Genomic DNA, 26,747 nt, shown 5'->3' with positions numbered 1-26,747 from the left:
GTTAAAATATTTTCAAACCGAATTTATTGGCTGTTTCGGTGATATGGGAGTTGCATTTTCTATTGTAATTCTGTTATTTCTTTAATTGTAAGCTCTCACGCAAACATATTTTTTCCTCCATTGCTTCGCGGCTTTGACGTTGGATATGAGATGTCGGAGCTAAGTTATGGCTCGGGGCTAGGTAACAAGCTCATAACCTGGCTCCGTTTAGCTAATCAGATGGCTAGAAATCCAATAACTGTTCTCCAGTTTTCACCAACTTCGGATACATTTTCAGTTTTAGTTGGGGCGTATTCGGTGATACATTCAGACCAATCCCGTGCGAAAAAGATCTTTGCTGGATTATGCGGGCTGATAACAGAGTTCAGTGAACCAATTATAACATTAGAAATGCAATATTTAATAATTAAAAACTGTTCACCGTGGTGGAGGTGGCTTGTGGTGGAGGTGGCTAGTGGTAGAGGTGGCTAGTGATGGACATTTATCAATCAGAGCGCGCCTTCAATGCTATCCACTGTTTAAGTATATGCTAATACCCTATATAATAATGTACATGAAAAAATTACGCGGTCTGATTGGCTGAATACGAGTGCATTTTTCATGCCACACAAGTGCAAAGTTGTAGCACGAGTTAGGAGTGCAAATTACAAATAGCGGGCGCGCGGTAGCAAAATTTCGTCTGTCTTGACTTTTTGTGATGCGTTTTCCATGTCAGTTATTGACAAGAAACAACATGATTTCGAGTGCAATTTGGTGAAAAAGCATTAGTATCGGGCTGACAAAATTTGTTTGGTTCCACCTCTCAACAAAATTTGCCTACCCCAGATTTTCAATTTGTCAATCGTGGGCGCACTGAATAAAATAACAAAATATTTGTTAACCACAAAGTGTCAATCACAAGGATATACAAATTGAGCAGTACTTGGACCTAGAGATGCAGTTGAAACTTGGGAGCCATGACCGTTGTATTCTGAGTGTCCTGATCGTCTTGCAGCATCCTGAGGTACGATTCTCCCATCTTCACTTTTTGATTGCCACTCATATTTTTGCGGGCTACTGCCTGAAAGACTCGCACTTGAGAGGTGAAATTAATTTCCCGATTGACGTTTTCTTTCAAATCATGGCTATCACGCCTGACAAATATTTGTCTTACTTCGAGGTAGGACAAAGACGCCTTTGAAGATTTGTAAAGGCTTAGAAAAATTTGATGGGACAAAAAATCATCGTGCGCTTGGTGATCATGATCGACTGATCGATTCAGAATTTAACGAGAAAAGACTAAGTTCTTCCTTTTACAAACTTGGCACAGAAGGAAGTGTACTGATTGGGATCAGCTTCTAACCTTTAAATATTAATTGTGAATGACTAAAAATGGAAGATTTTGACCGTCAATCTTTCAAAAGGCGGCTAATAATAGCTGTTATTTCTTATAAGAACAAAAATTATCCTGTACATGAAGCTTTGGCTGCAATGCGCACAAAATACATTTATGTTCAGATCCTTTGATTCATTCATACAACCTAAGGACACTGCTGACTTTCTTCCACTTCGTCCGAATTGTACTCACCATTTCAGTTTGCTGAAAACAAACTTTTCATCAAAAATTGCTTCATTAAAGTTTTCAAGAGTAAAAATTGTATTATTTTATGAGGTACATTGGATTTGGAATAAAATCTACCGTCAAATGGCCAACAATTAAACTTTGTTCTTTCAAAACTGCCTATTTTTGATTGACAACATCGCGTTCGCTTCTGATCTTATCTACCTTTAGCTGATAATCAAGTGCGAGTACGATTTCCTCGTTGACATAGCTGAACGATTTGTTTCGAAAATAGTTAATCTTCCTCAAACAACCTCTGTGTGAACACTGATACAGCTTCGCTTCGGTCTAATTTTGAAGAAGTATTTGGCGGTAATCAGTTTTTCACATCCTAACATTTCTTTTTCTTTAGTTAATACAGATCCTGGTCAAAATTAAACCACACGTGTCAGAGGATCAAAGCAAGGGAATAAAAAGTTCAAATAAAGATGAATGCCTATAACTTGTCAATTCAGGCTCCAAGCACATCGCAAACGATGCTCGCCAGCCAAGAACCGCAGCTCCGTCCAAATGATACAGGTCCTATTGTATATATCGTTGTCATGGCGGTCATCTTAGCAGTGGGTTTTGTTGGCAACGTGCTGACTATGTTAGTCTTAAGTTGCCACGAGCACAAAAACAAGAACATCACCCCATTCATGATGAACCTCGCGATCGCCGACATCATTATTATCGTTTTCGGATATCCAGTGGTTGTCGCAGCCAACTTTACGTCCTCCGGGCTCAACGTTCGTAACAGTCGGACCCAGTGCATTTGGTCAGGATTTATCAATGGCTCAGTTGGTATCGCCTCCATTGCCAACTTGACTGCGATGAGTCTGGTAATGCATTCTGTCATTAGCAAGGTCAGCAACAAAACAAAAATCCCCAGATGCAAGGTGGCATTCATCATTATCCTTACGTGGGTGTACGGAGTGATGGCCATGGTTCCGCCGTTAGTGGGCTGGAACGAATTTGTCCCAGGCGCCTCTGGTATCAGCTGCTGTCCGAACTGGTCGCCCGAAACAAAAGCTGGAGTGGCGTACAATACATTGTTGGTTTTCGTTGGCTTCGTTCTGCCACTAAGCGTCATTAGTTACTCTTATCACAGAATATACAGGTCAGTGAACAATATTTGTTAGGGGTAATTATTATAGGCAATTATTATACTCGACCGATGCTGCTTACCACAATTTCGACAAGCAATTTGTGGTCTTGCGGTCTGATCGAAATATCCTTTCGATATATATTTCTTAACATTTTTCCCACGAGAAATACACTAGCAATGAATGATCAACATCCAGAACGTGGACTTTATTTTATGAAACACAGAAGTTCATGGTCAAAAAAAAAAACTACCTGATTCCATCAGGACAAAAAATTGAGTGAATCATGTTGCTTTCCGCAACGGAAATCAAAGATTAAGGAAGGTATCACATATAGTCTGGGAACAAATGAAATAAAAGAAAAAAAAAAGAAAAAGAGACGAGGAAAAAAAATGACATGAACTTTACCTGGAAAGCGGATCATAAGGTTGCCATCGACTTCATTTTGCATCTATTGGTCGATAGGGTGGAACTAACTCAAAGAAAGTCAAATAGATATGTGAGGGAAAACCAAAACAATACAGAACTGCTTTCGACAGGATCCTTTACTTTGCAGGTATATCCGTGCACAGCAACCAACGATTGGAAGCGCTTCGATTCAAGTCATCCGAAGAAAATCCGAAATCAAAGTTGTGCGCATGACTGCCATGTCAATTGCGGCCTTCGTCTTGAGCTGGTCTCCGTACGCTATCGTCAGTATCTTGGCCACCATTCGGGGTACTAATGTACTCACACCTGACTTGGCAGAAATCCCGGATCTTCTAGCCAAGGCCTGGGTTATCTACAATCCCATCGTGTACACAGCAATGAACGAAAGATTCCGTAAAACCCTGAAGCGCATCGTTCCAATTCGTTGCACCTTCCGCAAGGGAACAAATCCATTCGGAAAAAAAATGTCGCCCACGGTGGAATCACGCCCCACGCATGCGTGCACAATACCTTATCCACCGAGGGGTAGAGCCCAAAGTGTGGTGCATTCAGGAGGAGCCGTCAGTGATGATGAACGCTCATCAAGAGCTTTTCTCAACAGACAGTGGCCGGTCTCTGTTTGAAATCGGAGCATAAGTCGTAGTGGAGAGAAAGTCAGCTGGTCCATGGGATATTGCACAGCAAACACCTTTATTTGCTTATATTTTTCATTGGCTTTTATATATCGTCTATAATTCTAACCAGCTTTCGATAGTGAGGACTAAGACAAATGACGCTCTGGAGACGAAAACTTCTTAAGATATTCAAAGCATGGTCACGTGGTGAGTCGTCCACCGCTTTGGCGGAACGCCCGCAAGGGACAGGGAGAGCAAAATCTTTGAGAACGAGATTGCAAACATTTGTTAATGTGTCAATTTTCAAGGTCGGATTTAGAACCAATGGCAATGCTCTTTTGATAAGTTGTGGGAGCCTACTTTGTTCGTTGAAAAATATATTTTTTTTCAAATTTAAGCGACCGGAAGTCAATGTTACTTCCGACCGCCATAACAGCAAAACGTGAATCATATGTGCAACGCTTTTCGACCGAAGCTGATTGAAAATTCAACTATGAGCAATTTACACAGCTGTACCTGAATATTTACTCGCGATTCAGTAATTTCCGATCTAAGGAAGGTTCAAAGACAAGATTAGCATTCAAGAGTGTTTGAACTAGCTCAAGATCGACAAGCGAAAAAGATGTGCACAGTTTGTTGAAGTGTTCTGTTTAACTGGAACGAGCAAAGTGATCAAGGACAGCTTTCGTTTAAATTCCTCGCTCCAAGTGTAGAAAGTTGCAAGTTACAAACTTACCGAGACAAGTTTTTTGAAATATTTATAAAGCTTCAAGCCTATCCAGAAGCGTTGTGGATATTTACCAATGTTTGCTGTGTGGTGGCAAACGGGTAAAACAAATATCATAAGTACTCGAAAAGACTTTAAAGGCGAGCTTTGTAATTTAAAGTCCTTGTGTAGTGCAGAAATTTCAATACAAAATTTTAAGTCATCTTGAAATTTTGAAGGTAACTGGCTGTTCTTTCTGTTTGGCAGCGTGATGCTTTTTCTAGAGTAAAAACTTTAATGTCAAGTGCAATTTTTTTCTTAAGTGAAACTTCAAAGATAAGTACCTTTCTATGATGTTTTATGGTTTTCAGTGGGTTTTACCTTAACTACCGAGATGACATTAGCTAGTGTTCGTTTACTTTATTTCCAATGCACGGGAGAAGTGTTTGCTTCCAGCCGAAAGTAAACTCAGCTTTGTAACACTAGGGTGATTCATTTTCCACAAAAGATGATTCGGCATATGTAAACAATAGCCTTTATTTTGTTGTTCCGAGAAGCGAATGGTTTTCCGAAAGCGATGTTCGAAGAAATCTGTGAGCTTGAATCTAATCTTAAACGAACATCTATATCGTAGTAGGCGCAAGGTTCGAAAATTGGGGAATATCACACGGGGCATATTTTGTGATGTTCGCCAGTTTAAGCTGAGGAATACTCGATCACGTGAAGCGTGTAGATCAGTGACGCACGAGAAAAAAATATTTGATAGGTTATAACCCGCGACATTGCAAAGTTATTTCATTCAGTAAAAAAGCTTGTTTGACAGGTTGGCTACGCTTATTTTGGAATTGTATCAAAGGAGAAAAGAGGCAGACTTACCATTGTTCTTGGTTCACAGCCTTCATCAAATTTTTTTCTTCTTCTCTTTCTATACAGAAATACCCACTTACAAAAAAACAAACAAACAAAAAAAACAAGCATGCATGTCTGCCGTCATGTATGAAGGTCAGTTTTAGTTACCGGTCATTTCGTACCCACGGTCGTTTCGTACCCAGTCGGTTGAGTCTTTTCATACCCAGCTCGGTCGTTTCGTACCCAAACTTATAAAGTGTGTTTTTTATGTTAAGAATGTTAAGACCATGTATGGTTGATTTCTTGTTCTGAATAAGAATATTACCGGCGTTAAATGAGCTTTGTTAACGTGGTGCCCAATTTTTAGGCGCGACCAACGGGTGTGTCGAATTTACATAACCAACTTAGTTGATAAAACCAAATCACCGAGTGTAAGGCCTGGAACCGAAATTAAGGGGTCTGGGAGTCATAGGACAGAAGGGAATAGTATTTGTAACAGAATTATTTTATTTTTATTCCGTCCTAAATCAACAGACATTACAACCTAATACTTATATCTATTTTTTGATAGAGTAAACGAATTACCGTTAATAACAATGGGAGCGAAAAAATCTCACTTTCACTCGCTGTTATTGTTAGAAAAGTCACAAGTACACACAATAGCATGAGGTATGAGAATTAATGTATATTGGGAGGCGTAGAAATCCTTTCATTCACCTCCTTGAAACACGTTCGGTGAAAAAATATTCAAATGTATCTTTTTATAAATTCGGAGTAAAAAAGCAGAACTCAGAGAGTGGTCATGAAAACTTATCGTTGTGAAAAAAAAGAAACAAACAAACAAACAAACAAAAAAAAAAAAAACACAGAGCACAGGAACAAGAGCATCGCCCCATTCATGATCAGTGAACCTCGCGATCGCTGACATCATTATTATTGTCTTTAGATAACCAGTCGTTCTCGCAGCCAACTTTACTTCCTCCAAGCTCAACATGCGTAAAAGTCACTCTAGTGAATTTGGTCGGGATTTATCAACGGCCCTGTTGTTATCGATCTCATTGCTAACTTGACTATAATGGGTCTGGTAATGCATTCTGCCATAAGCAAGGTCAGCAACAAGTTAAAAATCCCCAGACGCAAAATGGCCCGCATCATTCCTCTTACGTAGGCGTACGTACGGAGTGATGGCCATGATTCCACCGTCGCTGGGCTGAAACGAATTCGTCGCAGGCGCCTTCGTCATCAGCTACTGTCCGAAGTGGTCGCCTGAAACATGGGCTGGAGTGGGGTACAATATGTTGTTAGTTTTCGTCGGCTTTGTTTTGCTATTAAGCGTCATCACTATTCTTATTACAGAATATATAGGTCAGTGAACTTTCTTCACCAGTAGTGAAGATGAAAGAGGAGAATAGGTGCAGTTATTATTCTCAGTCCATTCTCCTTGCATTGGATTCGACAAGTGAGTTATATTTAGCCGTACGACGACTTTAAGTTATTCTTTGGAAAACTACTCGATTCCATCGGGTTAAGTCCACACTGTGAATCAAACTTTGAAGAAAATATCGTGAGTATTTAGTAAAAAACACTTAAAAAATAAATAAACATACAAACAAGCTACCTAGAGTGCGGGAAAATGCTAGTCACAAAGTCGTCCTGGGCTTTGATTCGGCATCTAATCGGTTAGCCAGTTACAAATCCAAAGCAATCCAAAATTATTTTGGACACTCATTTAAAATTGCTCTAAAGAACTCGTTTTATTGGCCGGTTTATTCAAGCACAGCAACCAATAATTGGAAGCCCTTTAATTCAAGTTAGCAGAAGAAAATCCGAAATCAAAGTCGCACGCATGATTCCATGTCAATTGCAGCCTTCCTCGTGAGCTGGTCTCTGAACGCTATCGTCAGCATCATGATCACCATTCGGGGTTCTAAAGTATTGACACATGACTCAACAGAAGGCCCAGATTTGCTAGCTAAGGCCTGGGTTATCTACAATCCCAACGTATGCTCAGAAATGAACGACAGATTCCACAAAACACCGATGCGTATCGTCCCAATTCGTTGCATCGTGCACAGATCACCAAATAAGTTGGGAAAATTAACATCGCTCACGGTGGAATCACGCCTCAAGCATGCGTATACGGTACCGGATCTGTCGAGGAAAAAACCAAACGTGTGGTGTGTTCAGGAGGTAACTTCTGTGATAATGAACACTCATAAAAAGCTTCCCTCAACAAACGGTGGCCAGTTCCTGTTTGAAATCGGAGCTGAAGTCGTGGTTGATAGTGCGCCAGACTTCAGTTTGTTCATAAGAAACTGCATTGCGAACATGCGTACTTTCCCTCATTTAAATTAGCCTGTATAAATCATTTATCATCCTTACAAAATTTCATACTTTAAACACACGGTCAATGCAACTATGGCGAAGACTAAGGGAAGACAAGCGAAGCTCTGAAGACCAAAAGTGCTGTGAAGTTCAGGTAAGTACCTTTAGTGACGCTCGTCAAAAGGTTCTCTCTATAGGCGGTAGCCACTCGCAATTTTAAAGTCGGAGCTGAAGACATCAAATGGCTGATAGTATGCCAGACTTCAGTTTGATAGGAAACAAATTGCATTGCCAACACCTATACTTTTCTTTCATTGGCCTGTATAAAAATTAAACATTCCCATCAGTCGGCGTAAGGTAACGATGGCGAGGAAAAAGGGAAGACGAGTGAAGTTATTGAGACGAATACTGCGTACGACACAGCATACGAGGAGTGCCAACAAAACTTTTTTGGCACCAAATAGTCGAATAGTACGTAATCCACCGTTTCTTAAGTAGCGATTAGGAATGTATCGAATTTTAGGGGTTGTCTATCCCCGAGGAGGCTCTCCATTGGTTGCCAGACTGGTTTGGTTTCAATTTTACGATCAATATCGTAGTTGAAAAAAAAAAACCATACTTCATAAATAGTCTATGAAATTGAAGTCAGGCATAGAGAGAGAAGAAAAAAAAAGAGAAAAGTGAAAAAAATATTCATATTGCAGGCAGCCCTGTGAGGTCTTCTGAGTATTTAATTGAATATGGACCTTTGAAGGCTTATTACTTTCTAAACACGATAAGCTTATGTGAGTCCGAGTGGTTCGGATTTAGACAAGAAATGCGGCAAAAACAACTATAAAACTCTTTTTCATTTTGTAGTGGAATTGTATAAATTGTAGCAAATAATAGTAATCTTCCTTTGCCAGAACTGCTACAAAAATCAGAAAGGGCTTGCTAGCAGTTTAAAGCGCAGACGTTAATGTCTTTAAGTCAGATAACACGGTATAATACTAATCTACGATTAAAAAAAAACGTATCAGTAATAAAACCGTGCAAAAATAGCCAGAGTGGCCAAAATCGTTGGACAGACATACATAAGTGAAATATTCTAACAAGGGTAGTTCTAGAAGTTGTTGATAAGTTGATGCTAGAAAAGAACGAAGCGCTACAAATGGAGTTGTTTACATTATACATTATTTACCATCCAGCTGTTTTTTTTCGTCAGCTAAGGTGTAATTGCTTTTTTCCACGTTAATCAATGATTCGCTTATCGTTTTCAAAAAGTGCTTTTAAACACTTAAACAAATCGACCAATTATTCCCGACAAAGAGCCATAAGTGTCATTTACTGACCATGTTTATTATGAAATTTTTTAGTGCCTCTTTAGACCGAAATCTGGTCCCGGAGATATGAAATGATACAGCTTAAGTGTGTTTACAAACATTCACCATGTACCATTCGTTTGGTGATGACTTTTGCTTCATAAAAATGACATGGGATTTTCTGTTTTAGTCTTGACTTACCAGGCTTACCGTGAATCACAGGCAAGTTTAACTTGCATCGAAAAAATGGCGATCAAAGTCGTTCATAAGTAACCAAACTCCTCTTTTTCATATGGATTACACGCCCCCTCAAAGGAAAAGAGTAATTTAGCATACGAACCAAACAACAGGAGATGGCCACATTGTGATATAGCCATATGGTTATCTAGCGTCAAAATAGCGCTAATGACTTTTAAGGCTCTTGACGAGAAACGACCTGTCTTTATGCCGTCAGTGGGTGGTGAATGTGATTGGTTAAAATGGAGTATAAGTAAATTGAAGTCAATCAGACTTGGATACAAATTATCAGAATTGAATTTCCTGACATGAATTTGACGCAAAGAGATTTCGGAGCCTCAGTGCTATGACTCAGCGCGTCTGTTTTTTTTTCGACCCTTCTCTACAAAAATTCTAGTCGGGTAAATCATAGTGGATATGTTTTTCGTTCGACAAACTCGACGGTAATCATGTTTCGATCCAACAGGTGTTGAGTTTTTTTTCATCAGTGCTCCCGAGACATTGGAACCGAGGTAGGTAAAAAACCTAGAAGGTGGAGTGTGTTATATCAAATGGGTAAGATGAGACAAATGACCCAGAACAGCATAATACAAGCAATTTTTTGTTTATGCAGACCCTTGAGGTTTCCGAGTTTGGGAGAGTACTAGAGTTCTATCGCTGATGATAAAACCCTGTTTCATTCGAGTATATTCTAAGATTGAAACAGCTTTCTCGTTAACCCTTCACACCCAGAGTATCATTTAATTTCCGAATTATCACAAGAAAATACTGTTTCATCATCTCAAAGTATGGAATTTTGTTGACATCCAAGAGCGATAAGCTACAAGTCAGCGGAATTTAGCCTTTTCATGCTTCTTATTATGTGTATAATTTCAAGTCCTGATTTGTATAGTAAAAGACTCTTCGAAGTGTTCACATTTCACAAAAGTCTGCCTATAAGGCATTTAAAAAGACATGAATGCACTCAAAAAGTAATTTTACCTTTGTTTAGAAAAAATTTATCTATTGTCCTTTTTGACATCTATTGACACAGAAATCAATTAAACATGTGTGTTTTCCTTTCCTTTCCAGAATTGAACCATTTGTTAGGGCAATTCAACTGACATTTTCTCTATTGTTTCGCTAATAATTTGTCGTCTTAAATAGGTTTTTAGAATAGCTGCATTGACGTAATATTGTTTTTTCGATTCACTGTTGGACAGCACGTTTACCATAATACCATATCATTATTCGGAAATGGTTTGTCATACTCAAATAGAACCTATGTATAGGATGAGATTAAAGTCGGCGGTACGGTATAAAATGACTCCCACAACTATGATTGCTATTACATGGAAATTAGAGCAATTTTTAATGAGTGTCGAAAATAATCCACGATTGCATCGTTTTTGCTTAACTTCGTACTGTGATTGGTCCAGAAAACTCGCACTGCTCTCTTAACCATGCGAAATTACGAATCACGAATTGGTCGTCCGCGTTTTCCCGCACTTTGGGAGTTTTCTTGTTTTTGCTCTAAGTTCTCATTGGCTTTTCAGATTGACTGTTTTGATTTTTTAATTTTGGTTTTACGACAATCAATCGAAAAGAGTTTTACAGTGAACATTAAATTACAACCGATAGGTTCGTCGCGTGAAATCTTTCTATAATCTTCCGCTTCGAAAACCTTTCTTTTTTTTCTAATGGAGCCAGTGCTGTGTATCCTACTCCAAGTCAAAAGTTAGTTTTTCAAAAAAAGGAAACCACTCAAAATGTTTTGACGTTTGACGTATACATGTATTTTGAGCACCTTCGTTTCCGGTGGTTTCACATTTTATTTTGCCCCAACATTTATAACTGTTCGTATTTTTGATCGTGAAAAATTGAATATACAAATAGTTTAATTTTTTTCAATTACTGATTCATTCACTTTTTTTATTCATTTATGCAGTCATTTATTCTTTAGTTTTCGCAACTTTTGTGTGAAATCAAAATCCTTACTAGGAAATTGAGTTTTGTATTTGGCACACAGAAAACTGCAATTTTGATCCGACTTGTTGGTTCTGAAGTTCATGGAGTTTTGTTTGCTATCAAATGCTTCGCTCAGTCTTGTTCGCAAAATACTTCAGTATCAGAGATCATTTAATTATAACTAAAATTCATCATTAAATGATACAGATTCAAAATTGCGAATTTATCGATCAAGAGAATCGAGCTTACCTGGAAAGCCACATGGTACAATACATATTAATGTTTTCTTTTGTAACGCATCACGTAGTGTGAGAATAGAACAATTATATTCTTTACCTGGCTGGTTTTATCTTTTTCATTATCATCCAGTTTATACCCACTGAGAAGTTTCCTCATTTTCCCACGCATATTATGATTAAATTACATAGATTGCTGCTTTTTCCGGGTCAGCGATGTCTATTTAAACAACTATTGGCTTCAGACGTCTTGGATTTGTCAGTAAAGGTTCGTAAATAAGTTTCCATCATTCCCTAGAAATTAAACAAGAGAGTGTTTTAATTTAGGGTGAATAATTAGGGCTTCCTTAAATCGCAAGAATTTGTTTTCTTTTCCATCAGTCATTCTATAACACATAACTGCAACAAAAGATTTTTACTCGATTTTTCATATAATCGAAAAATATCTGCAGAAAACCTAAACATTGATATTTATGTATCGTGTAACTGTCTTCATCTTTGTCATATGAAGTCCATAAGCCGGGTGCTAATTTTAATTTACAAAAATACGACTTCAACAAGCAAACAAACGCTCACAAATAGTATTTAATACCGTCTGAAATTGATGTTTTAGTCGGAGTGGTGTACAAATTTTAGTTAATTAATTAGTATTTCTTATTCTTGACGTGTCAGTCGCAAAATGCTTATATCCACGTTACAGTTAAAGTTCACTTGATAGGGAGCTCGCTGTTCATGATAACACCAAAAAACCTCGTCAGCCTAAGCGTTTTCGCGTCACACTGGCCGAAGTGAGTTAAAAGGGATGACTTTCACGGCCAATTTGGGCCATTCAGGAAATTTTTAAACGTTATACTTTTTTTTAGTAACCTGCAACTCATGTGTAGATATATATTAATTTTATTTTAGTGATTTGCATGCAAATAGTTCAGTGTCAGGACAGATGTAAGTAATTTTTCCATATCTAGTCCTTTTGTTTCCATATGTACGCAGATCCGCAGGAAACCATTTTAGCAAATATTTCACGCTTTTGTCTGTCTTCCCTAATTGGCCAAAGAAGAAACTTAAAAACAAATTTGATAAAAATGTTGCCCAGATTTATCTGATGACGGAATTCGTATGACTGTGAACTTTCTGGAAAGGAGATCCTTTATAGGTACCGGAGGAGAAAAAGGTTATAAAGACAAGGTATTGTATTTTGATCTTTATCAAAGTAATGAGGTTATAAACCACAAAAAGATCCGTAGCCTAGTTTAATTTCGTTCTTTGTGGTCTGATAGACAACTGGCCGACTGATCATTGAAATTATTGAGTGTGAAAATAAGACACAAACAGGCATACGCAATAAAGCTTTGGGAGAATCGAGCAGAAATCGCCTACTAAGTGAAAATGACAAGATGGAGATTGTAACAGTTAAGCATACGATTTATAGTAAAACTCCGAAACGCTCTGAGAGTTTGCGTTTTGTTTATGGGAGAAATTTATGCCCGATTTGTAACGAATACAATCTTCGGTGAAGTCTGGTCTCGTTTGATCGACCCCAAAAAAGATTCCGGATGAGAGTAAACAAAGGCTGTGAAGGAGAATACTGACATTAGTCATCTGAGATTTCAGCTCAGTCACCAACGTGAATAATTCTCATTACAGAGACCAGACAACGCTAGATTGTTCACGAAACAGAACTGAACAGCCCTGTCCAGTCCTTAAAATCTCAGCGAGCTTTTCTAAGAAAGCCCTTTCTTGAACCTGATAAAACCAGCTTTTTTGGAATTTCACTTTGAACTTACTTTTGGTGAAAATTAGGTCGATGTTAATGATGATGACGATTCTTTACCTTGGGGATTTAATGAAAAACATAGCGTGAAGTGTTATAGCCACCTGCTACTGTTGAGATAGAAAGTTTCACCTCGATTCTATCAGCTCTAGCCATGATATTTGATAATGCATTCAATATCACCATCAGTTCTATGTTTACTGTTCGATTTCTTTGATTAGATAGCTTATGTTTAACTGTGATTGGTGACAAGCTCGCCAGTTTTTCTGTCTAGACTGATATAAAAAAGTTCATAACGACAAAAGTAAGATGAAAATTATTCCTTTAGTAAGACTTATTGCCAAGATTCTATCAACAGAAGTTGATGAAGCCTTCATGTATGTTTGAGCAATTTTTAATTATCCAAAACTCAATTTAGATTTTCACAGTTTCTCGCTTTTTTAATCATGTTCCATTAGTTTCTCTGAAAAATGAAATTAATTCTTTCGTTTTTGGTTAATAACTTTAGTGACAATACAAAGTGTAAATGTATATCCCAATGAATATTTTACAAAGCGATTCGATTTTCAAGTCGATATGGTTACTTCCTATTATAGGTGGCAGCAGGGTTTCGTGGAAACTGAATGTGATTAACACTGTATCTCAGAGCACTCCTCTCGCCGTTTCCCGCAGACGCAGCTCTTTGAATACGCTATTCTTCAGTTGCTGAGCATTTTGATTTTCTCAAGGTATTTAAGTAGTTTTTGCTCTATGTTTTTTATTCTTATCGGACACAAATTATTTGTAAGGATACGAGAGAAGAAATTTTGTTCTACACTGTTTCAGATTTATTGATCAAAATTGCTTCAGCAAACAACCGACTGCGCCTCGGAAAAGTTTTTACACTCTCAATAAATTGCCACAAGAATTCGCAACAGCCATCAAAGACCTCTAAGCTCGTTTCAATTTTACTATTACAATACTTGGTTCAGTTTTCGAAAACTTTCGTCGGTAATGTTTGGTCTTATTCAGACTACTCTCAGCTATTTAAATTATAAAAGAAGACGAAAATTGAACGGGAAAAACGAATTAATATTTAAAAAAGTTTGTATTTGAGTAATTTGATTTTGTTATGAATATGTAGAAAGGTTTTACAACAGCATACTTTTAGATCATCAATTTTAATAAGAATGGTGTATGATCAAATAGAGACTTTTATCTGAAAGATTCAGATGCGTTTTGTAAAGCATTGTGCATGGCAGAGGAAGCTGTCCTTCCTGTTTATCATTTTATCGCCAAAAACTTGGTAAATGGTCACAGAAATACAGACCTCATTAGCAAAATTTAAGCCCCCTCTTTTCAAAGAGAAATGTGGGCTTTTTTAAAACCTAAAAATAAGTATTTCTCAGAGTGCAGCCTGAAGATAGATTTTAGGCACCAACAGGGCGTAAACCCGGTCTATTTAGGTACCAGTTAGGTGCTGATGTCAACTGAGCTATGGAACCTCGTCGAATTCTAAATTTGTTTTCGGGCCTATTTGCAGCAGTTGCCGTAGTTGGAACTTACCGGTGAGCATCTGTTTATAATTTATCAAACACAGGTCAGTAATAAGATAATTCGCCTATTGCTTCTGGTCACCTATTAATTTGGAATAAGTGTTGAAACAAAGCACTCGGCTTAAGGCGTTGCCGCGATCAATCAGTCGATCATACCTCAAAACTTAGAGAAAAATTTTTTTCCTAATCACGACAGTTAGATCCGTAATATCTGAAATCTTTTGGTCGAGACTTAGCTTTTGGACTCTGCTTTGCAATGTTGAGTGTCTCGTTTTGAGTAAGCTGCCTTGACGATGTCAGATATCTTTTCCGTTGTCCTCCTACGTTGGAAGCTTTTAAACTTCCGACGTAACAGTAGCCTGTTTTAAAAAAAACACTGCGCGGCCTATAAATCAATATTTTTTTATTTCAAGGGTACTCCGCCACTCACCGGAATGTACCTGTTCGAGAAATTAAAACTACAGAGTTTATATGATTCAAGCGGAGTTTAAACTCTTCATCAGTGGCGGATGATTCCAGAATATTTTGAAAATCAACACATTTTTTAAAACTGAAAAGAAGGTTGACACCTTTAGAAGTATTGATCAGATTGGGTTATAATGGAAGGGAATCAATCCTGATTTCTTTTGATATATTTAGGTAATTTCAGCATTTTTACGTGATTAAGGCGAAGACAAGAAGCTGCGATATTTAAACCGAAAGTTTTTCCTGGTGTAGTAATTTAGCAGAAACTTGTCCGTTGGTGTCAATAGATAATGGAAGATGGTTAATTTTATGCGCAGTCGTCAAGTTAAGAAATTGACTAGGATGTGCCTCATTTGTTTCGAGCGTGGGAGTGATGAAATAATTACCAAGTCGGAATTTCGTCAGACTAGTTTTCTATCTCTCTCTCATAAACTAAGGTCTCTCAAAAAGATACTAGATTATTGGATAGGCGCTAACACATTGACGTTGACAAGTCTTGCGAGAATATTTATGGATTTAAAGATAAAAAATTTTCAACCTTAGGCCTCAATTGAAGCCCTTGCCAAAGGTGATATTAATCGGTGGATTTCTTTTTCTTGCGTGCGTTAAATATTATAAATATGGAATTTTCACAAGGTCCCGCTGCGTTTTTTTTTTTTTCGCGCATGCTTACAGGATCAAAGCACTAATCCATTGGACTAATTAATTTCTGCTCAGCCCATACCACAGGCATATACGACTTTGCTTTAGTTTTTTATTTTTACGAAAAAGGCAAGAGCAAGCGCCAAGCGCGAGTTAGCCATGGAGGGTCTCAATTGGGTTAACCGTTACGTAAACGGAAATTTAACTGTTAGGCGAAAAAATTGAATCAACCCCTGAAATGAGCAGAAACCTCAATGTCTTGCCAGGCAAAACTTTCCAGAATACCAAGGGTCTTGACTGTCGAAAACCCATCACGACCATGGCTGAGTCGGGCGCGATGGCAGGAAAACACATCAGATGGGAGAAGTTTCGTCTCTACTTTCCTCTCCGATCGATAATGAAGAACATTAAGATCAATTGTTAATTTCATTGTTTTTATTCCCTTACCGATAACGATAATGACTCATTCACTGGGCGAACGATAAGATCTCATACAAAACTTACTTTTTTTCAGCAAACCGGTGTGTTTGTTATCGTCAATTTGTAATCGCATTATGAAAAACAGCGATCGTCTGATACAGGCAACATGGCGGCACGTGCCTAAACTTGGCTAACACTCATGATACTTTACGCAGCCTTTTTACCTGTTTTTTGAACATCCTGTTAACGAGTTTCGCGATGAAAATGCTTTGGTTTCTCCGATAACCCTAAGATTTTCACCATTATTTTGAATTTTATAATTTTCCGCACACCACTATTGATACAGTAATGAACGTGACTAAAGCCTGTGAGAGTTTAGACAGTTTAACCCTTGAACTCCTAAGAGTGGCTGGGATCTAATTTCACCTTATAGCATCGCACTTGAAACAAACATAAGGGTTATCACAAGAAAGCAAATAAAGAAGCTTGTTATTGTTAAACAAATCCTCCTGGGCAGCATCCTAGGAAATGTGTGGAGAGCAGTTTGGAGAAAATGTATACATGTATCAATGTTGGGTGTTAAAGGGTTAAAAGTGGTCATAGGTCTTACGTCAAACGACGAAATTTTTTTTTTGCTTCCTCTCGTTCCTTTGATTTTCAAATCAGTCAGTGAGAAAAAAAGAATGCAATGCAGATTTTTTTACAATTAATCTACACAGCACTCTCACGTGAGAGGATAGGGCAAAATAACACTGTTTAAGTTCAAGAGCTTTCCATGCTATGATCTCAAGATTTGGTAATGGGTTCAACTAGTTGTTCTAATGAAAAAGCGGAACTTTCTTTACGAAGACTTGCAGGGGTTTTTAAGCATAGTCTCTCTATTTGAACCCACTCATCTAAAAGTGATGATCCGAATAATCTCTCTCGCAGTACAGGTGTGTAGGAAATTGCGAAAATCTTCCTCAGAGCTTTCACAGCGTGAGGCGTAACCTGTCGTCCACTAACCAGCCAGTCACACGATCTACCTAACGGAAAGTGTTAACTTCTTCAAATGAAATCAATTGTTGTCAGAAAAATTTCACGTGAAATCTTTCCTAATCAGGTGATAGTCATGAATATTAATTAACTCACCAGAAAAACGCACTTGCCATAGATTTGCTTGCTTCGGGAAATTCTCAACAGGAGTTGCATTTGAAACACTACCGAGTTAATTTTAAACAGGGCGAGAGCTTCTGGTTAAAGGTACAAGGTCACGCTCTTCTCTAACGTACGTATCATTTCATTTGTAAGTTCTACATATCTGTTTATGTGAAATTCAGGTACTGCACCTCAAACGAGCTATTGACGAAAATGGCGAAGAGCTTGACTGGGCGGGGGGGGGATGTAGAGATTACGAGGATGCTTTACCCAGTAAGGCACTGTTTTCAAGGTAAATAGGGTCAGCTTTATAAGATGGGAATTTCAAGAGTGAAGGCATACCTTAAATCCTGTTAAATTTTTTTTTTAAAGTAAGACTCTCCCCCTCCCCTCTTTCCGCTAAAGACTGAACTAATGGAGGGGAAATGATATCAAAAATTCTCGAACAACTGGATTGCTTCAGAGAGAATTTTCTATAAGCCACCTTGTTTACCTCTTTTGTTCCACAAATTGGCGATTTTATATCTATGAAGTCTTCAGGGGAAAAAACAGTATGGTTAAAATCAAGTTCTCTTGACAAGCCCCTAACTCGATTAGTTGACGCCAGTTAATTCGATTTGTGATTTCAATTATTTATTGCCATTTAAGAGCATATTTTCCCAAATTTTTATGCAACAAGGACGTGTTCGAAAAATTCATGAGTAAACTTTCTGGAATTCTAAATATGTGTTTTTTTTGGCGTCTCTTCACATAAAGGTAGTCATATGTGTATAAAGCCTTTACACTCTAACATCAGTATGCATATTCTCCATACTGTTCTATATACTTTTCCTAATGTGCTGACGAGGAGAATTTGTTTAGCAGTCAAGAGCTACTTAAGTTGGTGATCATTTCCTTTATTCTCGGGACTTTAATCTGTGATTCAGTGGTGATATTGTACGGAGAATTTAGTTATTAGTCACTCTTAGAGGTCAAAGGATAAAGGTTGACAGTGACGGATGATCATCTTCGTTTTTTCTTTTCCTACACTTGTAAAATTACGCAGCTGATATTCAATTGGAAATTAGTTTTCGTATGGAAATGTCTTACGTGTTATTTTCTTGTCGCCGATAAACTAATACGGCAGAAACTATTCGCGCGAAGGGGGGCTTTAAACTCTTCGCGCGCGTCAAAGTGTTAAAAAGGTAACTTTGCTGACTCGTCTTCAAGACTAGTGGGCGCTCTCGTATTTTCCGGAGTATGATCACATGGCTATCACGCGAGAGATAGCGAACGGTACCATATCGATTGTGTGAAGTTGAGTTGACAGAAATGACGAACAAGATGGAGACCGGGTGTAGAATTATCCAAAACAGGGCGAGTTGCTTTTACGATTGCATGAACATAAGAAGGAATCTCTCGTAAGAATCAATCCTGGAAAGGAAAAACCCAAAACACACAATTCAAACTTTTGAGTTTCTGGAATTGCTAACATAACATGCACCTTTTATATTTCTTCTTTGTTTGAGCACATACCATTAACTTTCCGTACTACTTTCCTTTCTTAAACACCCTGTTACCAATTCTTATGAAAAGCGAATCTCTTAAACAACATCGTTCCCCATGTATAGTTTCATGATTTTCAAAACGATTTGTAAACCACCTATGGAGGGAATTTTTTTTTATTTCTTTTTGTTTTCATATACAGCACGAAATTTTACAAACCCAAGCGTTAAAGTGGACGTTTAAGTATTTAGACTGCAAGGTTCTGTTTTCCGCTGCGACACATTTACTGCTTGATCGACGAAATGCTATCGCCAAGTTTCTATAGCTTGGAGCAGCAAATACCTAAAAGGGTCCTTATGCTTTTCTCCGCTTCTTTTACAATGTAACAGTAACTGATCACTTCGTCGACATGTCAACTCGCCGTCATCATAAGCAAACTCATCAATGTTGAAGTCAACACGCCGAAACCACTAATTAACTTGCCGAGTCTACTATAAAAGGTGTTGATTGTCGACAAGTTGATATGTCAGCGAAGTGACTAAATACCCTTTTTAGAAACAAAAGGATAAGTAATGTCCATCTTTATTGTCACCCATATATGGAGTAAATACATAATCTCAAGGAAAATAATAATAAAAAAGGGGAATATATATACCTATAGATATATGCACGGCAAGTTTCTAATAACATCGTTAAAAAAGGGAGGGGGGCTGGGACGGAACTAAATCAGACTGTCTGCTGCAGTGTTAAGAAAGAAAGAAACAAAATACATTTTTTTTGTCGCAACAGGCTGCATCTGTGGTTGAAGTATTTAATGGTATGTGAAATGATACAAAATATATGGTGGAGCTTGACTACAATCGAAGCGTCGCGATCTGTACGTCTTGTGTATTATACAGCAGCTGTTGCTTTTCAAGGAACTTGTCAGCTTCTCATTTTAAATGGGCTGCATTTTTCACGCTTTGCCATATGCATTCAGCCGGCCGATTGAGCGATTGATCGATCTACAGCACGAGAAAAAGGAGCCAATTAAAATCCTTGTTAGAATGGTTCACATAATCTGATTGGTTGAACTAGACTAAACCTATCAAAAATGTCAAACCATCAAAGTTTAAAAACCATCAAAGCTCTCAATGCAACAGTCTCTTCTCACGTTATAATAACGTAAATTACGGCGCTTGGCATGTTTACAAACCTTTATTTGGTACTTCTGTTGCTATTTGCCGGCCCGCTTGTTCCGAAATTTCACTTTCAATTGACGAAAAAAAGACCGAGAGAAGTCCCGGGAAAGGTCGGACATAATACAATTTGGCAAATGGCGTGACGGTTTTAGCTCATCTCTATTCTTTGTACTCTGATAGAGCACGCTCTTTCAACCAACAACAGCGCGTGTTATATCCGAACTTTATTTATTATTATTAATGTAATAAAACATTTTGGAAGGAAACGATTTTCATGTATCGGAAGAACAAATTTCTTTAAGACCTTTTCTCTGTCCACTACCATAATAGAAATTAGACGGAATTTTATGTCGTCAGGAGGGTGACACTATTTACACACCACTTGCTGACAAAAATACACCGTCACCGAACGAAGTAGACTTGCAAAGTTCTTCTTTGCATACCTCATTAAGTAATAAACTAACTATTACATGTTCAAGGCCAAGATATCGCCGGGCTTCATTAACTCGTTTATAATTTCCCGTCGCTCATTTGCTTGCAGACTCGCTCTTTTACCTTAAAATGGTATCAGAAGCAGTGAATTAAATGACATGCAAAGGTAAAAGCTACCGTCTCCATCGAGAAACAGTCATCCACGCGAGAGAAGTGTTCACTCCTCTTGTGTACGTGCTTCTTTGATATTCGAAATTACTAAAACAAGGTATGACCTAAAACTGCCTTGAATGATGTCTCAAATGACCTAAAGTGACCTAAAATAACCTTGACAGATGTATTGACCTAAAATGGTCGAAAGAAATCCACATTGATGACTAAAATGACGTAAAATGACGTTTAAATTTTATCAGAACAATTTAAAATAGTAATTGCCAGCTATATAGAACAGAACGGCAGAACTGAATGCGCGAGCTAAAAACCTTATCTGTAAGCGTACGTACCTGGAACTAGAAGTGTTCAGGAAACCATACCACGAGCAAGGGAAGCGCACGAATAAAAGATAATTTTGTGTCTTCCCTTATGAAATAGCTGCACCAATCAAAAACTCATTGTTTAAGCGAAAGTGGGGCCTCGCACCAATCAAATCCGCGTTGCTGGGGAAAAACTAGGCACTTCGCGCAAAGCCAAACCGCGTGGTAATTATCGGGAAAGGAATCTCCAGTTGTTCAGGGCACCTTCTGCGTTTCAGTATTATTTAGGCAAGCACTCAGTTATGTAATTTGCCATAAATCACTGAAAGCTATTTTATCTCAGTTTTATTTAAAATGCCAGTTTAGATCACTTAGAACAATTTAGATCATTGTGCTACTACCAACTACTATTTTGGATCTTTTGAGTAAGGCTTGAACGTCATTTTTGGTAATTTTAGACATCAGTCGAGGTTATTTTCATTTTTGGCCATCTTAGTCATCAGTCAAGATTATTTTAGGTTATTCCTTTTGTTTAGGTCATTACAGGCCATTTAAGTTCTTTTTTTTAGGTCATTCCTTGTTTTAATAACTACGCTTTGTTATTTTGATACGCGTGGGGTTTTCTAATAAAGCTAACAAGAATGTGATGGTTAGCGATATGTTGGACGTGTTCGGATGTGTTTAGAAGCGTACGAGCATGCTCATCTCTGTGTCAGGTACAAGTGTCGTGTTTGCCGTTAACCTTTCCAACACTCGTTAGAATGCAAGAGGGCTGGAACCAGCATATAAATCATTAAGTCCAAAGACGATGGTATAGAAAATAATGGATATTCCGGTAAGTGAACGCAAATCATTGTTTCATGAGATGTTTTAGTTTCTTTCGCAATGAGTACGAACCACAAAGCACTAAGATTAAAATCTTTCCGACCGCGCTTTTTAATTATTTATTATGTTTATCAAGCAAACGAATGCAAGACAGAGGCAAACATAAGAATTCTTGTCCGTGACTCGCCCTATGTGTTTGCCTCCGCTTCGCATTCATTCGCTGGATAAACTTAATAAATGATGAAAAAGCGCGATCGGAAGGATTTTAATCTAAGTGCTTTGTGGTTCGTAATTTGTATTATGAACTAAAATATCCAATCGAAAAATGCTTTGCGTTCACGCACCGGAATATCCGTTATTTCTTATACCATCGTCTTTGGACTTAATGTTTCATTTGATGGTTCCAGTGCTCTTGCATCCTAACCAATGTATCCTACGTGGGACTTCAATCATCGTCGCTTCCTCTATTATGTCTCTAGTTTCATTCACCATCAAATTAATTTTGTGCCAACAAGAGAACCTCAACTGATGTTCCCTTGATGTTGATTATCGTAAGAACGTTATTGTGCTTTTTCCGAAAGTAAACAAATACAGGGGCGTGGTTGACCAAGATCCTTTAAGCTCTTCGGATATAATTTAAATCTTGCCGCCGTACTTTTAAACCTTTCTTCTCTACTGGAAACAAAGAGCTTCGTTTCCATAAATAATGAAAAACTACTACCAAAGATGAGCAATATTTTCTATGCAAAGTTCAAACTCAGTGCTTAAGCCTTTTCGCACAATGAATTAGGGAGATACGAAACTCTTAGTTTTACACTCATAGATAGGTAATTACAACCCAACATGCCTACAAAACAAAGATTGCTGTCATATCATGAAGTGTGCGAGATCGCTACCAAACGGCAAGTGAACTATAGATATTTTTTAATGATATTATCTGTCTTTATATCTATTTACATGAAAATGTTTTAAACTCCTTTACAGAACTGATAAACGTAACAGAAAGTTGCAAGTCTAACAACTGATCACGATTCAAACGCGTAAAGCTTTGACAAGGAAAGTCATGAGTCAGTCAACTGGAGTTCTGAGCACGACTCCGACAACAATTAACAGCAATCAAGAATTCTATCTGAGTGCAAACATCCTCATTCCATATGGTATCGTCATGACCCTAATCTTGGTATTCGGTTCGGTTGGCAATGTTCTGACAATCCTGGTCTTACGTTGCCCTGAACACAAAAAGAAAAACATCACTCCACTCATGATAAACTTAGCGATTGTTGACATCGTCATAATTGTCTTTGGCTATCCTGTGGTCGTCGCAAGTAACTATACGTCCTCTGGCCTTAACGTTCGTGAAAGTCGGATAAGCTGCATATGGTCGGGATTTATCAATGGCTCTACTGGCATCGCTTCAATCGCCAATCTGACCATGATGAGTTTGGTTATGTTTCACGGTGTCAGTTCAGTCACCAAGACAACAAAAATCTCCACCATCAAAATGGCTGCCATTATCACATTCACTTGGGTGTATGGAGTAGTGGCCATGATCCCGCCGTTAGTGGGCTGGAACGAATTCGTCCCAGGCGCCTCCGGTATCAGCTGCTGTCCCAATTGGGTGCCGGAAACGAAGGCTGGAGTGGCGTACAATATGTTGCTGGTTTTTATTGGCTTCGTGCTGCCACTGTGCGTGATCATTTTTTGTTACTACAGAATCTACAGGTGAGCTTGCTGACGCCGCTTTCTGCTGCCAATTGAAAAGAACTCTAGTGTTTAAATGACAATTTTCCCAATCGAATAGATCTCATTTATAATATTCCGTAGATTGCAAAATCGATTAGGACTCCGATGACTATGGTATTACGAGAGAAAGCAGTTTTATTTGATTTAGGATACTTGGAGGAGGAACGGGTTGTAATCTATCTAACGCCATCCAATATTTTAATCAATATTTGTAATAATTTGGCCTTAAAATCGGAAGAAAAGGTTTTTGCCTCTTTTAAGGTCGGCAATGGATATTTTACCACGAAAACTAACTTTCGAGCTAGTTCTTGTTTTCGCCAGGTTATGTTTTTTTGCATTCCACCCCTTCTCGAACATGGCTTTCAATATAATCCATGTCAATATAATCCAGGTGTCGAAAACGATGAAGTATTTTACTCCCAAAATCTAATCCATCATTTTTGCTTCTAACTGCTTTGCATTTCCACATAAACTGACAAATTCTTTTTTCGTGGACGGCCTGCTGGATAATAAATTTTATCACATAATCTGCGGTGTTATGCAAGGATTTCCGGCCCTGAGAAAAGCCGTAACAACACACGTGAAAAAATATCGTATTTTTTCGCGTGTGTTGATTTAACCAATTAGCTGCTTACACGTCACTCGCCTTTGACGCCACTCGGTCAGGTTGATGAATGAACGGCGAAACCTTCGCGATTCTCAGTACAAGTTGTTTGTGGGAGCTTTCTCGAATAATGACGGCGAAAACACTAAAAAATCCGTATCGCTGACAGACAATGAGGTTCAAACTTTCCTAGAAGGGGAATAAAACCAATATCCTAAAAGAAAAATCGAAAGTTGCGTATTCAGTGGCTTTGGCGTTAGCATTTCTCTCGGCTGAGAATGAAAATCGACAACTGAAAGATTTGATCGAAGATTTGCTCACTCACTCGTGAGCTATCGAGTTAAACACTCGAAGAGAAATTCCATATCTACGCGCGCCCATATATAATTCTCTATAGTTTTTTCTACAGTTCCCACAATGAGAAAAATGCTGAGAGTCACACTGAGGCCTCTTCTTAGGACCCCACTGGAAGGAAAACGCCTCAGCGAGTGGGGTTCCTTCGTTATACATTATTATTGTTATTATCATTTTTTTTATTTATTACTATTATGTTTATGATCATTATTTGAGTTATCAGTGTTATTGGAATACTATTCATAATCACAGACTTACAGCTTTCTCTTCCATCCTAGCTTCATTCGCATTCAACAACCCACCTCAGGAAATGCCTCAGTAGAAGCCAGTCGAAGAAAGTCTCAGATCAAAATGATGCGCATGATTGCGATGTCAATTGCCGCCTTCGTGTTAAGCTGGTCGCCATATTGCCTGGTCAGCATCATCGCCACCATCCGGGGTACGAATACGTTAACGCCCTCAGAGGCAGAAGTCCCGGATTTACTCGCCAAAGCCTCTGTAATCTACAACCCCATAGTGTACACGGTGATGAATGACAGATTTCGAGCAACTCTCCTACGCATCATCCCCTGCAACAGCTTTTTCTCAAGGGAGGTCAAGCCAACGTCGGATTCCGTTTCCAGGTCAGCCGGGTCCATTATCGACAATGCCAATTCTTTTTCTGAAAAAAGAAGATCGCAGAAATACCAGAGCGAAGTTTTTTAGGAGTCTGCATTGTTCTTCAGTGTGGCTAACAGACGTCAAGAACTTAGAAGTACGCCCTAAGGATAAATTAACTAGTGATAAAATAATCATTTCAGACAGTTTTGAGTGCAGAAGATACGGTGACGTAGACTATGCAATTAAGTTAGTCTGCAGGCTTCCAGTTCAGGATTCCTTTTCTCAGAGCTTTCTTATTTCCTGGTCTACCGGTCAGGGTAACAAATTTGAACTGAATTATTGAAAAGAATCAAATCTCTGGGGAAGAGAATATATTACTGATATCTAATAATTCGACATAAAAAAAGGGAGGCGAAGTTCGCTCTGAGGCAACTGCAAGCCTGCCCCATTTACAAAGTAGAACTTCAATGTCACTAGAGCAAAAAAACAAACGTACACAACGAATAAACGATAAAACAGCTAGGTAAGGCGTGCAACCAGAGCAAATCTCGAATTATTGTTATTCATTCTTATGACTGACGGAAAATTGGATAACATTGCATGCTAAACATCGGACGCATTCTAAGCATAAGGCAGCAATATTAGAAACGAAATAAATTCATGCATAAGGCAGCAAAATTAGAAACGAAATATATTCATGACGAGCTACCGAAGGTACTCTTTTTCTTTGAATTGAATAATTGACGCACTTGAAAATATTTTATTTTCAAGAAGTCATATATCAGTAAAGTAACGTGTTTGTGTGAACATTTTTTTGTGAGTACAATTGTAAACAACATGTCAGGATAGTTCTTTCGAAAGATATGTGAGTGCGGTTACGAAACTGTAAAGGTGGACATAAAATATCCTGTTAACTCCTAATATTTTGTCGTGGTTTTTTCGAACCTCAGCAATCGCGTTCTCAATCAGAGTATTTTCTTTCGTCAAGAAAAGACCTACTAAAAAGCTGCTGCAATGCTAGTCATATTATAAACAGAGCATAATACCAAGGCAGAGTACAATATGGAGTTTCTCTTCAGTCGAGTGTTCAACTCGATATCTCATGTGTGGATACAGCGAACGAGTGAGATCTCGAGTTTAGCACGAGAAAAGAAATTCTATATCTAAAAGCAACCATGTATTATTTTGTTAATTGTGTAAACACCATAGGTCCTTTCTGACCAGAAAAGTCGACTTTGACTTCAGTTAATCTGGCGTTGTGGCGAGCGGTTGACACGTTACTATTGGGTAGCTGCCGCTATAATTTCACTGAGAGTTGTTGGCTCATACCCTTCGCTAGACTTTTTCCGCACCGACATAATAAATCTGCTAAGCAACAAATCCGGCTCCGATTGCCGATTTTCTTTTTCAGACGCGAGCCGCAAGCTACAAGTCATTTTCGATATCCTTTTTTTTCGTGTCTTAGTCTTCCTTCGCTTCTAGAAGACTTTGAAAGTCACCACACGTTTGTAAAGCCCTTTCTTCCCTTTCTAAATTATTACAATATACCCCGCAACTCCAGCTTTAAAAGCAAATTCCAAGGGAAATTATCTTTTCATAAATAAACGGAAAAACTTCATTAGATGAGCTTTTGCAGTTGGAATCTTTATTTGAATCACCATCAATAACGAATTTCCATACAGGATTACTTTCAAACGAGCAATCAAACCGTACAGAATCTAAACAAAAACCTTTGACATCGTCAAGGGCAA

The 26,747-nt window shown here is 38.2% G+C and overlaps 2 protein-coding genes and 1 pseudogene across 8 annotated transcripts; all 3 read left to right on the top strand.

Moving 5' to 3' along the window:
- Positions 1–458: 458 nt before the first annotated feature.
- Positions 459–4,788, top strand: LOC149048476 (pinopsin-like). The gene is made up of 2 exons (XM_089199778.1): positions 459–2,699; positions 3,242–4,788. The coding sequence occupies exons 1-2, from the start codon at positions 2,029–2,031 to the stop codon at positions 3,735–3,737; spliced, it is 1,167 nt and encodes a 388-aa protein (XP_089055904.1). The 5' UTR covers positions 459–2,028; the 3' UTR covers positions 3,738–4,788.
- A 129-nt stretch (positions 4,789–4,917) lies between these two features.
- On the top strand, positions 4,918–7,225 carry LOC149048475 (uncharacterized; annotated as a pseudogene).
- Positions 7,226–9,422: 2,197 nt separating this feature from the next.
- Positions 9,423–25,917, top strand: LOC113666977 (melanopsin-B). Of its 7 annotated transcripts, XM_089201547.1 has the most exons (4): positions 12,386–12,514; positions 13,697–13,828; positions 22,680–23,417; positions 24,675–25,917. In XM_089201547.1, exons 3-4 carry the CDS (start codon positions 22,759–22,761, stop codon positions 25,099–25,101), a joined length of 1,086 nt encoding a protein of 361 aa, XP_089057673.1. In that variant the 5' UTR covers positions 12,386–12,514; positions 13,697–13,828; positions 22,680–22,758; the 3' UTR covers positions 25,102–25,917. The 7 variants fall into 7 exon arrangements, with proteins under 7 accessions (XP_089057674.1, XP_089057673.1, XP_089057677.1 ...); XM_089201548.1 differs by lacking the exons at positions 12,386–12,514; positions 13,697–13,828 and adding an exon at positions 9,423–9,658; XM_089201551.1 differs by lacking the exon at positions 13,697–13,828 and having other exon boundaries at positions 12,421–12,514.
- The last annotated feature ends 830 nt before the right edge of the window (positions 25,918–26,747 follow it).

The sequence above is a fragment of the Pocillopora damicornis genome, chromosome 3 (assembly GCF_964200805.1).
Source record: "Pocillopora damicornis chromosome 3, jaPocDami1.2, whole genome shotgun sequence".
NCBI classification, from domain to species: Eukaryota; Metazoa; Cnidaria; class Anthozoa; order Scleractinia; family Pocilloporidae; genus Pocillopora; species Pocillopora damicornis.
The sequence above is the reverse complement of the archived record's forward strand: the minus strand, read 5'-3'. Positions and strand labels throughout refer to the sequence as shown.

Excerpts from the sequence above, each read along its gene's own strand:
- LOC149048476 (XM_089199778.1), top strand. The coding sequence starts at position 2,029 with ATGAATGCCTATAACTTGTCAATTCAGGCTCCAAGCACATCGCAAACG. Across the intron at positions 2,700-3,241 it reads TCTTATCACAGAATATACAG|GTATATCCGTGCACAGCAAC; the intron begins GTCAGTGAACAA and ends TTTACTTTGCAG.
- LOC113666977 (XM_089201548.1), top strand. The coding sequence starts at position 22,759 with ATGAGTCAGTCAACTGGAGTTCTGAGCACGACTCCGACAACAATTAAC. Across the intron at positions 23,418-24,674 it reads TGTTACTACAGAATCTACAG|CTTCATTCGCATTCAACAAC; the intron begins GTGAGCTTGCTG and ends CTTCCATCCTAG.